The sequence below is a fragment of the Chiloscyllium plagiosum genome, unplaced genomic scaffold, assembly GCF_037043375.1.
Source record: "Chiloscyllium plagiosum isolate Xiang-an unplaced genomic scaffold, Cpla_swu_hap1 HiC_scaffold_6, whole genome shotgun sequence".
In the NCBI taxonomy this organism is placed as follows: domain Eukaryota; kingdom Metazoa; phylum Chordata; class Chondrichthyes; order Orectolobiformes; family Hemiscylliidae; genus Chiloscyllium; species Chiloscyllium plagiosum.
The window spans coordinates 51,829,482-51,847,629 of NW_028270144.1; the positions used below are offsets into that span (position 1 = coordinate 51,829,482).

The 18,148-nt window shown below is 44.0% G+C and overlaps 1 protein-coding gene across 3 annotated transcripts in view; it reads left to right on the forward strand.

Annotated features, from left to right (window-relative positions):
• Positions 1-18,148, forward strand: part of cfap410 (cilia and flagella associated protein 410) — an 82,075-nt gene that overhangs the window by 13,197 nt on the left and 50,730 nt on the right. Inside the window, exons 2-3 of one of the 3 annotated variants that reach the window (XM_087988001.1) lie at positions 1,247-1,265; positions 5,176-5,286. Coding sequence is in view for 2 of the 3 variants with exons in the window: in XM_043691469.2 (XP_043547404.1) it covers positions 1,247-1,265 (19 nt within the window). In the remaining variant the exon portion in view is untranslated. Of the gene's footprint in view, positions 1-1,246; positions 1,266-1,738; positions 1,877-5,175; positions 5,287-18,148 lie in introns of those variants that run through there. The other 2 variants (XM_043691469.2, XM_087988000.1) reach the window with 2 other exon arrangements.

Genomic DNA, 18,148 nt, shown 5'->3' on the forward strand with positions numbered 1-18,148 from the left:
GCATAAGCTTGCCATCATTCCTGATGAAGGGCTTATCCTCAAAATGTTGATTCTGCTGTTTCTTGGATGCTGCCTGACCGGCTGTGCTTTTCCAGCACCACACTCTTTGACACTGATCTCCAAGAGACTGACATCAGTTCTTCAGACCCATTCAAGTGTGGATAAGTTCTCTATTTCTTCAGTTAAAATGGAAGTGAACACGTAATCCAAAATAGACCCAAATAGTGATAAAGTTTAGAATTCTTTCAGCCATATGAGACCACAAAACGTTGGAGCAGGATTAGATAATTCGGCCCATTGTGTCTTCTCTGCCATTCGATCACCTTTTCTCTGTAACCCTTGATCCTCTTACCAATCAAGAATCTATTTATTTCTGTCTTAAATACACTCAATGACTTTGCCTCCTCTCTGTGGTAATGAAGATTTACCAGCTTCTGACTGAAGAAATTCTTCCTCATCTTGGTTCTAAACTGTTGTCCCTTCACTCTGAGGCTGTGTTCTTGGGTCATAGTCTTTCCTACTAGTGGAAACATCTTCTCCATGTCCACTCAATCCAGGTTTCTCAATATACTGTAAGTTTCAATGAGATTCCAACCCTCCTGCCCCATCCTTCTAAACTCAACTCTTCATCCCCAGGATCATTCTTGTAAACCTGTTCTGGACCTTTGACAAGGCCAGCACATCCTTTCTTAGATATAAAATTGCTTGCAATATTCCAAATGCAGTCTGACGTAAGCCTTATGCAGCCTCAGCAGTACATTTCTGCTGTCGTGTTCTAGCCTTCTTGCATTGCATTTGCCTATCTAGCTGCCAACTGATACTGCACATAAACTTTAAGATAATCCTGAACAAAATCCCTTTGTGTGTCAGATTTACGAAGCCTTTTCCCATTTAGAAAATAGTCCATATCACTCTTCTTCCAAAGTGCATAACCTCACACTTTCCCACATTTCTTTGCCCACTCTCCTTGCCTGGCCATGTCCTTCTGCAGCCTCTCCATTTACTCAATGCTACCTGCCTATCTTTGTGTGATCTGCAAACAACATGTACTTTTTTATTGTTATGTAATCTAGTGATTATTCTATCACCTTAGCATTTGCATTTTATTGTTTGAAACATTGTGCAAACTACTGAATCTAGTTGCTAGTTCCTAGCTGAGTGGTAATGCAAGTTATGTTGTGTCTCTTGCAATTCTGTCTATGACTGCATCATTTCCTTTAAATTTGATTTTTGTTTTTTGTTACAGGGGAAGTAATCTGAAAGATGTAAGTATATTTTCTTCTTGTGTTTCCCTTGATTGGTACTGTTTAAGAAAGATGAATATGTTTAGAAATCACAGGAAATGAATCTTTGCAAAAAGAGGTTAGAATGTAAGGGTGCCAAACATTCACCTAAACCTGTACAGGGATTGATAAGTTCCTTGGGAAAGTATAACCATAAATCAGAACTGAGCATATGAGGTCCTGCTGCTATTCATGACACCAGAACAATTCTTTGGAGTAATTTAGAAACATTCCTGAATTACTGAATGTTATCCTTTATCCTAAATGTTTATGAAATCTTTCAGTAAGATGGTAGGTAGAGTAGGGTTCTGAGCCTGGGACTCATCTGCTCAGTTCGCTTTTCGTTTCTTTTTTTTTCTCTCTTCTTGTTTCATTTTAATTTTTTTCTTTTTTTATTTTACTTGTTGAGGCTCCCAGTCTGGGCTCGAGTGGGCACAGCGTGGACAATGGCGGGGACATTGGAGGGAGGTTTGGATTCCTGGCAGCTTCTATATTGATGAGGCAGTCCAAGCACTGACGCATGTTTGATGCAGTGGAGGCCATTTTGACTTCCTGAATCTGTCCAATGCAAACTCATGGAGTTAGCAGCGGAGGTGAGTTTGGGCCCTGTATGAGAACTGGCAGCATCGGCAGTGACTGCATCAGCGAAGAGAACCCAAAATTGGCCCATGGCAGTGGTGTCACAGAGTCATAGAGATGTACAGCACGGAAACAGACCCTTCAGTCCAACTTGTCCATGCTGACCATATATCCTAACCTAATCAAGTCCCATTTGCCAGCACTTGGCCCATATCCCTCTAAACCCTTCCTATTCATATACTCATCCAGGTGCCTTTTAAATGCTGTAATTGTAACAACCTCCATCACTTCCTCTGGCAGCTCATTCCAACCAAACACCACCCTCTGCATGAAAACATTTCCCCTTAGGTCCCTTTTATACCTTTTCCATCTTGCCCTAAACTATGCCCACTAGTTCTGGAGTCCCTGCATCCCACAGAAAAGAACTTGTCTATTTATTCTATCCATGCCCCTCATGATGGAAGAGAAAAATTTCTGGCTGTAACAGCTGCTTGTTTTTTGAGGTATTTTAGGTGCTGGAGGTGATTTCCTCGAATTGCAGGAGCAGCAATTACTGTTTCATATGCTGTTGCATTGTTTTGGAACTTTGGGGAAAAAAAAGACAAAACAACAGCAGTTTTGAAAGGGAGAAGAACAGTCAAAGGAAGCACATGGTGAGGTCATTGCAGGAGAGAGAGAGAGAGAACCTGTGCAGTTATTGCCTTTGATGTTTGAATTCATGTATCTGGGAAAATGATCAAACAGTGAAATTCACAACTGATCTTGAAGGAACTGTTGGGCGAAGTTCACAGCACAGAATCAGATAAGTTAAGCGTTGTTTTAAGTGCGGCCTACAGAGAATCTGCAGTAGTGAGTGGAGTAGGTTCTTTCTTGATTATGTTTTTGGAGATATGTCTCTTGATTAACAGTTATGGCTTATACTTTAAGTTTAATGTAACCTGGGGCAGTGTTTGTAGAGGAATAAGACAGTGTTATTTTCTGGGTCTGTAGATTGTGAAGGACCAAAAATGGCCTTTAGTACAGTGATATGTACTTCTTGTCAGATGTGGGAGTTTAAAGAGAGTTTAAGGGTTACTGCGGATTATATCTGCCATAAATGTTGCTGGCTGCGAATCTTATCAGATCAAATGGAGAGACAGTTAGAAGAAGTGAGGAATTTGCAACAGCAACAGTATGTGATGGATGGCAGTTATAGGAAGGGGGGAAAGTTTCAGACACCGTCACGCAGATGGGTTAACTCCAGGAAAGGTAAGAGAGGTAGGTAGCTAGTGCAGGAGTCTTTTGTGGATATATCCATTTCAAACAGGTATGCTGTCTTGGAAAATGTAGGGGTGATGGATTCTCAGGGGAACGTAGCACGAACACCCAAGTTTCTGGTACTGAGACTGGCTCTAATGCAACGAGGGGTACGTCGGGTTCCAAGAGATCAATTGTGTTAGGGGATTCTCTAGTTTGAGGTACAGACAGACGTATCTGTGGCCAGCAGCGAAAAAGCAGGATGATGTGTTGCTTCCCTGGTGCCAGGATCAAGGATGTCTCAGAGAGGGTGCACAATGTTCTCATGGGGGAGAGGGGCAAGCAAGAGGTCATTGTCCACATTGGAACTAATGACATAGAAAGGGAAAAGGTTGAGAGTCTGAAGGGAGATTACAGAGAGTTAGGCAGAAATTTAAAAAGGAGGTCCTCGAGAGTAGTAATATCTGGATTACTCCTGGTGCTATTGAGGGCAGGAATAGGAGGATACAGCAGATGAATGCATGGCTGAGGAGCTGGTGTATGAGGGAAAGATTCACATTTTTGGATCATTGGAATCTCTTTTGAGGTAGAAGTGACCTGTACAAGAAGGACGGATTGCACCTAAATTGGAAGGGGACTAATATACTGGCAGGCAGATTTGCGAGAGCTGCTCAGGAAGATTTAAACCAGTAAGGTGAAGGGGTGGGACCCAGGGAGATGGTGAGGAAAGAGATCAATCTGAGACTGGTACAGTTGAGAACAGAAGCGAGTCAAACAGTCAGGGCAGGCATGGACAAGGTAGGGCTAATAAATTAAACTGCATTTATTTCAATGCAAGGGGTCTAACAGGGAAGGCAGATGAACTCAGGGCACGGTTAGGAACATGGGACTGAGATATCATAGCAATTACAGGGATGGGCAGAACTGGAAGCTTAATGTTCCAGGATACAAATGTGACAGGAAGGATAGAAAGGGAGGCAAGAGAGGGTGGGGGGGGGGGTGTGACATTTTTGATAAGGGATAGCATTACAGCTGTGCTGAGGGAGGATATTCCTGAAATACATCCAGGGAAGTTAATTGGGTAGAACTGAGAAATAAGAAAGGGATGATCACCTTATTGGGATTGTATTATAGATCCCCCCCCAATAGTCAGAGGGAAATTGAGAAACAAACTTGTAAGGAGATCTCCGCTATCTGCAAGAAAGATAGGGTGGTAATGGTAGGAGATTTTAACTTTCCAATCATAGACTGGGACTGCCACAGTGTTAAGGGTTTAGATGGAGAGGAATTTGTTAAGTGTGTACAAGACAATTTTCTGATTCTGTATGTGGATGTACCTACTAGAGAAGGTGCAAAACTTGACTTATTCTTGGGAAATAAGATAGGGCAGGTGACTGAGGTGTCAGTGGGGGAGCACTTTGGGGCCAGCGACCATAATTCCATTTGTTTTAAGATAATGATGGAAAAGGATAGACCAGATCTAAAAGTTGAAGTTCTAAATTGGAGAAAGGCCAATTTTGACGGTATTAGGCAAGAACTTTCGAAAGCTGATTGGGAGCAGAAGTTTGCATGTAAAGGGACGGCTGGAAAATGGGAAGCCTTCAGAAATGAGATAACGAGAATCCAGAGAAATGATATTCCTGTTAGGGTGAAAGGAAAGGCTGGTAGGTATAAGGAATGCTGGATGACTAAAGAAATTGAGGGTTTGGTTAAGAAAAAGAAGGAAGCATATGTCAGCTATAGACAGGATAGATTGAGTGAATCCTTAGAGTATAAAGAAAGTAGGAGTATACTTCAGATGGAAATCAGGAGGGCAAAAAATGGGACATGAGATAGCTTTGGCAAATAGAATTAAGGAGAATCCAAAGCGTTTTTACAAATACATCAAGGACAAAAGGGTAAATAGGGAGAGAATAAGGCCCCTCCGAGATCAGCAGGTGGCCTTTTTGTGGAGCTGCAGAAAGTGGGGGAGAGACTTAATGAGTATATTGCATCAGTATATATGGTTGAAAGGATATGGAAGATATAGACTGTAGGGAAATAGATTGTGACATCTTGCAAAATGTCCATATTACAGAGGACGAAGTGCTGGGTGTCTTGAAACGCATAAAAGTGGATAAATCCCCAGGACCTGATCCCACCCGCCCTCCTCCTCTAACCTAATAATAACATCTGTTGTGGCAAGCAGGTAAGTGCTGAATTTTGCTTGTATTATTTAGACACAGTTTTTTTTTAAACAGTTAGCTTTAGAGGGATGGCAGTGAAGGCAGTGCAATGTTCCTCCTGCAACATGTATGAGGTGAGGGATGCCATCGACGTCCCTGCCGATTACACTTGCAGGAAGTGCACCCATCTCCAGCTCCTCCAAGACCGTGTTAGGGAACTGGAGCTGGAGTTGGATGAACTTCGGATCATTCGGGAGGCAGAGGGGGTCATAGATCAGAGTTATAGGGAAGTAGTAACTCCAAAGATGGCAGATAGATGGGTTACAGTGAGGGGGACTGGGAGGAAGCAGCCAGTGCAGGGACCTCCTGCGGCTATTCCCCTCAAGAACAAGTATACCGTTTTGGATACTTGTGGGGGGGATGACTTACCAGGGGTAAGTAACGGGGCTCAGGTCTCTGGCACGGAGCCTGTCCCCGTTACTCAGAAGGGAAGGGTGAAGAAGAGCAGAGCAGTAGTAATTGGGGACTCGATAGTTCGTGGCACAGATAGGCGGTTTTGTGGGAACGAGAGAGACTCACGTTTGGTATGTTGCCTCCCAGGTGCAAGGGTACGTGATGTCTCTGATCGTGTTTTCCGGGTCCTGGAGGGGGAGGGGGAGCAACCCGAAGTCGTGGTCCACATTGGCACCAACGACATAGGTAGGAGGAGTGCTGAGGATGTTAGACAGGCTTTCAGGGAGCTAGGTTGGTAGCTCGGAGTTAGAACAAACAGAGTTGTTGTCTCTGGTTTGTTACCCGTGCCACGTGATAGAGATTCGAGGAATAGGGAGAGAGAACAATTAAATGCGTGGCTTCAGGGATGGTGCAGGAGGGAGGGGTTCCAGTTTTTGGATAACTGGGGTTCTTTCTGGGGACGGTGGGACCTCTATAAACAGGATGGTCTACACCTGAACCTGAGGGGAACCAGTATCCTTGGGGGGAGGTTTGCTAGTGCTCTTGGGGGGGTTTAAACTAACTCGGCAGGGGCATGGGAACCCAGATTGTAGCTTCAGGGTGCAGGGCCTGGAGTGTAGGGAGGCGAGGAACATGGCATCAATTTCCAAGGAGGGTGCCTGTAAACAGGGAAGTGGCTTGAAGTGTGTATACTTCAATGCAAGAAGTATACGAAATAAGGTAGGTGAACTTGCAGCGTGGGTTGGTACCTGGGACTTCGATGTTGTGGCTATTACGGAGACATGGCTAGAACAGGGACAGGATTGGCTGTTGCAGGTTCCAGGATTTAAATGTTTTAGTAGGGTCAGAGGTGGGGGTAAAAGAGGGGGAGGTGTGGCATTGCTTGTCAAAGATAGTATTACAGCGGTGGAAAGGACAATGGATGAGGACTTGCCATCTGAGGTAGTTTGGGCTGAGGTTAGGAATAGGAAAGGTGAGGTCACCCTGTTAGGAGTCTTTTACAGGCCTCCTAATAGTCCTAGAATCATTGAAGAAAGGATTGGGAAGGTGATTCAGGAGATGAGTGACAGTAATAGGGTGGTTGTTATGGGGGACTTTAACTTTCCTGATATTGATTGGGAAAGCTATAGCTCAAGTTCGTTAGATGGGTCAGTGTTTGTTCAATGTGTGCAGGAGAGTTTCCTGACACAATATGTAGACAGGCCAACAAGAGGTGAGGCCATACTGGATTTGGTTCTGGGTAACGAACCAGGCCAGGTGTTAGAATTAGAGGTAGGTGAGCACTTTGGGGATAGTGACCATAATTCGGTGATTTTTACACTCGTGATGGAGAGGGATAAGTGTGTACTACAGGGCAAGAATTATAGCTGGGGTAAGGGAAATTATGATGCGGTGAGGCATGACTTAGGATGTGTGGCTTGGAAAAGTAGACTCCAAGGCAAGAGTGTAAATGATATGTGGAACTTGTTCAAGGGGCAACTATTGAGTGTCCTTGATAATTATGTACCTGTCAGGCAGGAAGGAAAGGGTCGTGCGAGGGAGCCGTGGTTTAATAAGGAATTGGAATCCCTTGTTAAATGGAAGAGGGCGGCCTATCTCAAGATGAGACGTGAAGGTTCAATTGGGGCGATTGAGAGTTATAGGGTAGCCAGGAAGGACCTGAAGAGAGAGCTAAAAGCAGCAAGGAGGGGACATGAAAGGTCCTTAGTCGATAGGATTAGGGAAAACCCTAAGGCTTTCTATAGGTATGTTAGGAATAAAAGAATGACTAGGGTAGGAATAGGTCCAGTCAAGGATAGTAGGGGGAAGTTGCGTGTGGAGGCGGAAGAGATTGGGGAGACGCTGAATGAATACTTTTCTTCAGTATTTACTCAGGAACAGGGCATTGTTGTCGATGAGAATACTGAGTCACAAATAAGTAGAATGGATGGCTTTGAGGTATGTAGAGAAGAGGTGTTGGAAATCCTGGAAAAGGTGAAAATAGAGAAGTCCCCTGGGCCTGATGGCATTTATCCTAGGATTCTCTGGGAAGCAAGGGAGGAGATTGCAGAGCCATTGGCCTTGATTTTTATGTCCTCTTTGTCTACAGGAGTAGTCCCAGAAGACTGGAGGATAGCAAATGTGGTTCCCTTGTTCAAAAAGGGGAGTAGGGATAGCCCTAGTAACTATAGGCCGGTGAGTCTCACTTCTGTTGTGGGCAAAGTCTTAGAGAGAATTGTAAGGGATAGGATTTATGCACATCTGGATAGGAATAATGTGATCAAGGATAGTCAGCATGGTTTTGTGAAGGGCAAGTCGTGCCTCACAAACCTTATTGAATTCTTTGAAAAGGTGACGAAGGAGGTTGATGAGGGGAAAGCGGTAGATGTGGTATATATGGATTTTAGTAAGGCGTTTGATAAGGTTCCCCATGGTAGGCTACTGCAGAAAATACGGAGATATGGCATTGAGGGTGAGTTGGAGGTTTGGATTAGGAATTGGCTGGATGGAAGAAGACAGAGGGTAGTAGTTGATGGCAAAGTTTCTTCATGGAGTGCCGTCACTAGCGGTGTTCCGCAAGGATCTGTTTTGGGACCATTGCTGTTTGTCATTTTTATAAATGACCTGGAAGAGGGGTTAGAAGGTTGGGTGAGCAAGTTTGCGGATGATACGAAAGTCGGAGGAGTTGTTGACAGTGAGGAAGCATGTGGCAGGTTACAGCAGGATATAGAGAAGCTGCAGAGCTGGGCAGAAAGGTGGCAGATGGAATTCAATGTAGCTAAGTGCGAGGTGATTCACTTTGGGAAGAATAACAAAAAGATGGGGTACTGGGCTAATGGTCGGATACTTGGTAGTGTGGATGAGCAGAGGGATCTTGGTGTCCATGTACACAGATCTCTGAAAGTTGCCACCCAGGTAAATAGTGCGGTGAGGAAGGCATATGGCGTACTGGCTTTTATTGGTAGAGGAATTGAGTTCCGGAGTCCTGAGGTCATGATGCAGTTGTATAAGACTCTGGTACGGCCGCATCTGGAATATTGTGTGCAGTTTTGGTCGCCATACTATAGGAAGGATGTGGAGGCATTGGAACGGGTGCAGAGGAGGTTTACCAGGATGTTGCCTGGTATGGAAGGAAAATCGTATGAGGAAAGACTGAGGCACTTGGGGCTGTTTTCACTAGAGAAAAGAAGGTTTAGGGGTGACTTGATTGAGGTGTACAAGATGATTAGGGGGTTAGATAGGGTCGACAGTATGAACCTTTTCCCGCGTATTGAGTCGGGTATTACAAGGGGGCATAGCTTTAAATTAAGGGGGGGTAGATATAGGACTGATGTTAGGGGTAGGTTCTTCACTCAGCGAGTCGTTAGTTCATGGAATGCCCTGCCAGTAACAGTGGTGGACTCTCCCTCTTTATGGGCATTTAAGAGGGCATTGGATAGGTATATGGAGGATAGTGGATTAGTGTAGTTTAGGTGGGCTTGGATCGGCGCAACATCGAGGGCCCAAGGGCCTGTACTGCGCTGTATTCTTCTATGTTCTATGTTCTATGTTCTAGGTGTACCCTAGAACTCTGTGGGAAGCTAGAGAAGTGATTGCTGGGCCTCTTGCTGAGATATTTGCGTCATCGATAGTCACAGGTGAGGTGCTGGAAGACTGTAGGTTGCCAAACATGGTGGCACTGTTTAAGAAGGGTGGTAAGGACAAGCCAGGGAGCTATAGACCAGTGAGCCTGACGTCGGTAGTGGGCAAGTTGTTGGAGGGAATCCTGAGGGACAGGATGTACATGTATTTGGAAAGGCAAGGACTGATCAGGGATAGTCAACATGGCTTTGAGCGTGGGAAATCATGTCTCTCAAACTTACTTGAGTTTTTTGAGGAAGTAACCAAGAGGATTGATGAGGGCAGAGTGGTAGATGTGATCTATATGGACTTTGGTAAGGCGTTCGACATGGTTCCCCATGGGAGACTGATTAGCAAGGTTAGATCTCATGAAATATAGGAGAACTAGCCATTTGGAAACAGAACTGGCTCAAAGGTAGAAGACAGAGGGTGGTGGCGGAGGGTTGTTTTTTCACACTGGAGGCCAGTGACCAGTGGAGTGCCATAAGGATGGGTGCTGGGTCCTCTACTTATTGTCATTTACATAAATGATTTGGATGCGAGCATAAGAAGTACAGTTAGAAAGTTTGCAGGTGGCTGCAAAATTGGAGGTGTAGTGGACAGCGAAGAGGGTTACCTCAGATTACAACAGGATCTTGACCAGATGGGCTAATGAGCTGAGAAGTGGCAGATGGAGTTTAATTCAGATAAATGCGAGATGCTGCATTTTGGGAAATCAAATCTTAGCAGGACTTATGCACTCAATGGTCAGGTCGTAGGGAGTGTTGCTGAACAAAGAGACCTTGGAGTGCAGGTTCATAGCTCCTTGAAAGTGGAGTCACAGGTAGATAGGATAGTGAAGAAGGCGTTTGGTATGCTTTCCTTTATTGGTCAGAGTATTGAGTACAGGAGTTGGGAGGTCATGTTGCGGCTGTGCAGGACATTGGTTAGGCCATTGTTGGAATATTGCGTGCAATTCTGGTCTTCTTCCTATCGGAAAGATGTTGTGAAACATGAAAGGGTTCAGAAAAGATTCACAAGAATGTTACCATGGTTGGAGGATTTGAGCTATAGGGAGAGGCTGAGCAGGCTGGGGCTGTTTTCCTTGGAACGTCGGTGACTGAGGGGTGATCTTATAGAGGTTTACAAAATTGCGACATCCTTCGTCAATACCCACAACTCCACCGACCTTAGTGTCATTGGCAAATTTACATACCCACCCTTCAACACCCTCATCCAGGTCGTTTATAAAAATGACGAACAGCAGTGGCCCCAAAAAAGTTCCTTGTGGTACACCACTAGTAACTGAAATTCAGGATGAACATTTCCCATCAACCACTGTTTTCTTTCAGCTCACCAACTTCTGATCCAAACCACGAAATCACTGTCATTCCCATACCTCTGTATTTTGTGCAATAACCTACTGTGGGGAACCTTATGAAATGCCTAACTGAAATCTATATACACCATATCAATCGCTTTACCCCTGTATTCCTGATGAAGGGCTTTTGCCCGAAACGTGATTTTACTGCTCCTCGGATGCTGCCGGAACTGCTGTCCAGCACCATTCTAATCTAGACTCTGGTTTCCAGTATCTGCAGTCATTGTTTTTACCTCCTCCACCTGTTTGGTAACCTTCTCAATGAACTCTAGAAGGTTCGTGAAGCATGACCTATCCTTCACAAAACTATGTTGACTCTCCCTAATGAACTTATTCCTTTCTCGATGATTATAAATCCTCTTATCCCCTTTTCCAACACTTTACCAACAACCGAAGTAAGGCTCACTCGTCTGTAATTACCAGGGTTGTCTCTCCTCCCCTTCTTGAACAAGGGAACAACATTTGCTATCCTCCAGTCTTCTGGCACTATTCCTGTAGACAATGACGACATAAAGATCAAAGGCAAAGGCTCTGCAATCTCCTTCTTGGCTTCCCAGAGAACCTGAGGATAAATCCCATCTAACTCGGGGGACTTATCTATTTTCACACTTTACAGAATTGCTAACACCTCCTCCTTGCGAACCTCAATCCCATCTAGTATAGTAGCCTAAATCTCCGTAATCTCCTCAACAAAATTGTCATCTTCAATTGTGCATATCTCCTGCAGTTTCCTTCCCTCTTCTGCATCTAAATCTTGCCTAATGCCATCACATTTGCCTTTTTCCCCAGCTATAATTCTCACCCTGCAGTATATACCTATTCCTTCCCATTGCTAAAGTAAACATAACTGAATTGTGGTCACTATCGCCAAGTGCTCACCTACCTCCAAATCTAACACCCTGATCAGATTCATTCCCCAGTACCAAATCCAATGTGGCCTTGCCCCTTGTTGGCATGTCTACGTACTGTCTGGAAACCCTCCTGCACACATTGGACAAAAACTGACCCATCTAAAGTACTCGAACTATAGTATTTCCAGTCAATATTAGGAAAGTTAAAGTCCCCCATAACAACTAGCCTGTTACTCTCACTCCTATCCAGAATCATCTTTGCTAGCCTTTCCTCTACATTGATTCGGAGGCCTATAGAAAACTCCCAACAGGGTGACCTCTCCTTTCCTGTTTCTAACTTCAACCCATACTTCCTCAAACATCCTTTCTGCCACAGTAATACTGTCTTTAACAAACAGCACCACACCTGACCCTCTTTCACCATCTTCTCTGTTCTTACGGAAACATCTGGTGTCATTAGGCAAGATACTGGAACCTGCAACAAACATTCCTGTCCCTGCTTTATCCATTGAAGTCCCAGATCCCAACCCAAGTTCACCCACCTTATTCTGAATGCTCCTGGCATTGAAGTGGACGCACTTCAAACCACCTTCCTGCTTGGTGGTGCTTGTGACCTTAAAATCTTATTTTTGATCTCACTACTCTCAACTTCTTAGACACTGGAATAGGTTCCCACTCCCCTGTTGAATTAGTTTAAACCCTTCTGAAGAGCATTAGCAAAGCGCCCTCTTTCTCTCCCCCCCAAAAAAAATGTGATACCCCTCTGGTTCAGGTTAGACCATCCTGTTTGTAGAGGTCCCACCTACTTGAGAATGACCCTCAATTATCCAGGCATGAAACCCTCCCTAATGCATCATCCCTGTAGTCACGTGTTCAGTCTACTCTCTTCCTATTCTTCACCTCACTAGCATGTGGCACAGGTAAAAAACCAGAGATATCAACTGTGTTTGTTCTAGCTCTAAGCTTCCACCCTAGCTCCTTGAATTTCTGCCTTAAATCCCCATCCCTTTTCCTACCTCTGTTGTTGATACCTATATGGACTACAACTTGTGGCTGCTCCGTCTTTCCCCCCTCAAGGAACCTGAAAATATGAGCTGAGACATCACAAGGTTTGGCCCCTGGGAGGCAACGCGCCAATGGTGAGTGTCTCTTGTTCCCACAGAACCTTTTACCTGTCCCCCTAACTTTAGAAACCCCAATGATTAATGCTCTGCTTCTCTCCTCCCTTCCCTTTTGAGCAACAGGTACAGTCTCTGTGCCTGAGACCTGTACTCCATGGCTTACTCCCCCCACCCACCGCCCCCCCCCAAACAATGTCCAAAACGGTATACTTGTTATTGAGTGGAACGGCCACAGGGGATCCCTGCAGTATCTGCCAGTTCTCTTTCCATCCCCAACTGTAACCCATCTGCCTTGTTCTTGTACCTGAGGTGTGACTACCTCCCTGTAACTCCTCTCAATAGCCCTCCGCGTCCCGAATGGTCCGAAGTTCGTCCAGTTTCAGTTCCCTAATGTGGTTTTTGAGGAGCTGGAGTTAGATACACTTCCTGCAGATGAAGTCAGCAGGGGCACTAGTGGTGACCCTTACCTCCTAAATTTTGCAAGAGGAACATTCAACTGTCCTAACCTCTCTTCCTACTATTCTAACATGAAATTTACTCAAACATCAGTCCGTTTTCAATCCATGGTTGCTAGCCCCTCTGACCCTCATCCCTTAGACCAGTCAAACTCCCAACCATTCCCAACTTAGCATCTTTTGGGCACAGAATTCATAAGCCATATAATAGTACTGGTACGACTTTGAAGTGCTCATAGAATTTTTTAAAAATAGGCATTCAGCATTGATTTTTAACATTTTCCCTCTTACATACATTTTAAATGCAACAGTGAAAGTCTCATTGAAGAAACTTTAAATCCTCTTATTACCTCTTAATCTTAAGTAAATAAATAAACTGGCATCAAGGAAAGAGCAACTTGGCAGGTCAGAAAACTGTCTATTAAACAAAGCCAGCAGTCTATGTCAAGCTCTCTAAACACCCACCCACCAGCCTACTCACCTGCCCGACAGTATTGGTTGACATGTTGTCTTAACACGTTGGTTAACACTGCCTCAAGGACCTGGCTTCGATTCCAGTCACGTGTAGAGTTTACATGGGTTTCCTCCAGGTGCTCAGGTTTCTTCCCATAGTCTAAATATTTGCGGTTTAGGTGGATTGGCCATGTTAAATTGCCCATAGTGTCCAGGAATGTGCAGGGTGCGTAGATTATCCATGGGAAATGCACAGTTACAGAGATAGGGATAAGGTTGTGGTTGTTCTGGGTGGAATGCTCTTTGGAGGGTTGGTGTGGACTTTATAGGCCAAATGGCTTGCTTCCACATCTAGGGATTCCACGATTCAGTGAATGTGTTCGCAAGATATGGAGCTCGGCTAACCATGTGTAATCAAGCTACAGGGTCAACTACTGTGATATATGATCACAGCTGATGTTAGTATCAGACAAGTTAAATCCCAGACTCAAACCTGGTTTGATTGCTCACATTTTGTTAATGAAGTGATTTCTGGCTGAAACATAAGCCTGCAATGCTTCAATATTGGAACAGAAGTTTATTAACAAAAGGATTGAAAATTAAATATAATAAAACAAACTAACTACTTATACAAATTCAAGGATTTTTAAGCATATATAAAAGTATAATCCAATTAATCCAAAAATGCTTCTTTCTGAATTGCAAAGAAAGAAATACCCAAAGCACATTCATTGAGTACATTAAACAGAACATCACTTATACAGGGTCTCTGATGTATTATATCTAAAATCTCAATACGTTTAAGTCTCTTGTGACTTGAACACTCTGTAGCTTCCTCCTGGAGCTATTAAATGTACTCAGCTTTAAGTAATCCCTTCACAGTTATATTCCAACACTTCTGGTCTGGGACTAGCAGGAAGGTAACAGAGTACACAATATCCTCTCCCTTCTCAGGAGCACAGCTCTATACAGCTGTTCCCATCCAAGGACTTCATACAACTGCACCACTGAAAGTGAAATTAATTGCAGAAGGTTTACACTCTATGGGTGTTTCCGGCAACTTCTGTTTTTGTTTCTGATTTATGGCATGTGCAGTTCTTTGGGTTTTTATTTGTACATGTTCACAAACTGACTTCACCCTAATGCATAGTTTCCACAGCTTTCAGGAACTAATACACAGCATTAATGAAAATAGCAATGACAGAGTATTTTGAGTTTGTCACAGGCAAATAAAAAGTGAACCTGATGTAACCTGAAGAGAGTATCAGGCTGTGGCCTGTCAAGTTTCTCTACCCAGTGAAAATGGGTAATCAGAAATGTATGGAAAACTTCTAAATGCTACCCACTTGTTTCCTATGGATTTATTCAATGTTCATAGAAGAAAACATGGCCCAACACTTGGAATTGGGTGTTACATATTGGTGAGCAATTGATGAGAAAATTTGGCAGAGGATTTTGAGAGATGGTGGTGTGCGGAGGTGTGAAGGTGAATGGTGGGAAAGTAAGTAAACTGAGGTGGAGGAAGGATGAGTATGAAAAGTCAGGGCAGGAGGGAAGGGGTGCAATCTCATGCAGACTTAGAAAATTCTGATAGGACTAGACAGGGTAGTTGCAGGGAAGATGTTCCCAATGTGGAGGAGAGAAAAATAGCTTGCGGTGTTGCTGGAACAGAGGCTCAAGTTGAGGATGTAAGAGTCATGTTTTAACATCTTTTTGTGGGATTGTGATATTGCTCGTAAGCCTATCCCTAAAAGAAAACATAAGAGCAGGAGGAGGCCATTTGGCCCTTTGAACCTGCTCTGCCATTCATCACAATCGTGACTGATCGTCCAACTCAATAGCGTAACTCTGCTTTCTCCCTGTAACCTTTGATCCCATTCGCCCCAAATGCTATATCTAGCCATTTCTTGAATACATTCCATGTTTTGGCATCGACTGTTTCCTGTGGTAATACATTCCACAGGCTCACCTCTCTTTAGGTGAAGAAGTGTCTCCTCATCTCCATCCTAAATGGTCTATCCTGAATTCTTAGACTGTGGCCCCTGGTTCTGGCCGCACTCCCCATCGGGAACATTCTCCTTGCATCTCCCCTGTCTCATCCTGTTAGAATTTTGTAAGTCTATGACATCCCCCTCTCATTTGTCTGAACTCCAGCAAAAACAATCCTAACCCAGTCAATCTTTCCTCATACGTCAGTCCTGCCATCCCAGAATCAGCCTAGTAAACCTCTTGCTGCACTCCTTTGAGAACAAAAGCATCTTTCCTCCGAAAAGATCAAAACTGCGCACAATATTCTAGGTGTGGCCTTACCAAGGCCCTGGTGCAACAACACATCACTGCTTCTGTACTCAGCCCCTCGCGATCAAGGCCAACATACCATTTGCCGCCTTTACTGCCTACTACACCGACATGCAACTGGTGCACAAGGACACCCAAGTCCCACTGCATACTCCCCTCTCCCGATTTATAGCCACTTGGGTAGTAATCTGCCATTTTATTTTGCTTCCAAAGTGAATAATCGCATTCATTTGCCCACTCACCCAGCCTGTCTAGATCATGCTGAAGGATCTCTGCAACTTGGTCTCAATTCACCCTTCCACCCAACTTTGTATCATCTGCAAAGTTTGAGATATTACATTTTGTTCCCTCATCCAAATCATTACTATATATTGTGAATAGCTGGAGTCCCAGCACCGATCTCTGTGGCTCCCCATCTGTTACTGTTGAAGAAAACTCTCAGACTCGGACCTTGTGAACCAATTAGTTTATTACATGATATATCATGGGGAATTCACCGTCCTAACTGTGGCTCGGTGTTATTCCGAAGTACATCAGGATACTACAGGATTATATAGAGAAAACAGCTAGGAGCTGATTGTTAATCACACAGTTTGGCACGTTGGTATTAAATTAGAGGTTAGTCATTAAGTTCAAAACTAAAGCTCTATTATGCATTCTACAAGTGGATAGATCAAATGGTATCATCACCGGCTCTAGTTACACACATTACTCATACTAAGCAGAGATATCCCTAATTGGCTGAATGACCGTGAAGAGGCAATAACTCGACAAGGAATGGAGACTAATTGGAAAGTCTATGTCAGCTTGACTCGTTTTACAGCCTGCACTGATCATTCAGCAAAGGGAGGAGACACTATCTTGAGAAGGAAGATAAGGACAACTGTTTACATTACCTCATAGTAAGGAATGCATAGCCAGCAAAGTTCTAGCTGGGGACACAAAATGGAACTCTCGGCCGAATCAGGAAAATGGCTTCCTGGCAAATAATGTTAACTTTTCCCCAACAGTTACACTCTGCCAATTTGAAAAGGACCTATTAATTCCTACTCTTTGTTTCCTCTCTGCCAACCAGTTTTCTATTCATCTCAATACACTTCCCCCAATCCCATGCACAAGTGATTTGTCAGATGCCCTTTCTGAAAGTTCAAATATGCCACATCAACTGGCTTCTTCTTGATAACTGTACTAGTTACATAGTCATAGAATCCTACAGCAGGGAGACAAGCCTTGGGCCCAAACGGGTCCATGCCAACTAAAATGTCCATCCACACTAACTGCATTTCCCTGCACTTGGCTCATATCCTTCTAAAACTTTTCTATCCACGTATTTGTGCAAATTCACTTTAAATGTTGTTAGTGTATCCACCTCAACTACTTCTGCTGACAGCTCATTCCATATGCGTACCACCCTGTGTTTTTAAAAAAAAGTTGCCCGGTTCCCTTTTATTCTTTCCCCTCTAACCTTAAACTGATGCCCTCCAATCCTCAATTTCCCCACCCCTGGAAAACAGACTGAGTGCATTCACCCTATCTTACCTCTCATGATCTTATGCAATTCTATAACATCCCCCCTCAGTCTCATATTCTCTAAAGAAAAATGTCCTAGCTTGTCCAAGCACTCCCTGTTACTCACCGTTGAATCCTGGCAACTTTCTTGTAAATGTCTTCTGCACTCTTTGCAGTTTAATAACATCCTTTATATAACAGAGTGACCAAAACTGAACACAATACTCGCAAGTGTGGCCTCACCAACGTCCTGTACAACTGCAACATAACTTCCCAACATTTTAACTCCGTGCTCTGACTGATGAAGGCCAGTGTGCCAAAAGCCACCTTCACTGCCTTATCTATCTGTGACTCCACTTTCAGGGAGCCGTGCACCTGAACTCCAAGGTCCCTCTGTTCCACTACAATCTACTACCCAAAGGATTGGTTGCACATGAACTGGAGGGGCACCAATATTCTGGGCGGGAGGTTTGCTAGAGCTCTTTGGGAGGGTTTAAACTAGTTTGCAGGGGAGTGGGAACTAGAGTTATGGATCTGAGGCTGGAGTACCCAGTGTACAACCAGATACAGCGTGCAGAGAGTCAATGAGGAGGGATAGACAGTTGATAGGGGAAAGTAGCAGTCAGTGTGATGGGTTGAAGTGTGTCTATTTTAACTCTAGAAATATCAGTAATAAGAGTAATGAAGTTTGAGCTTGAATCAATACTATGATGTCGTGGCCATTATGGAGACTTGGATATCACAGGATCAGGGATGGATGTTTGATGTTCTAGGGTTTAGATGTT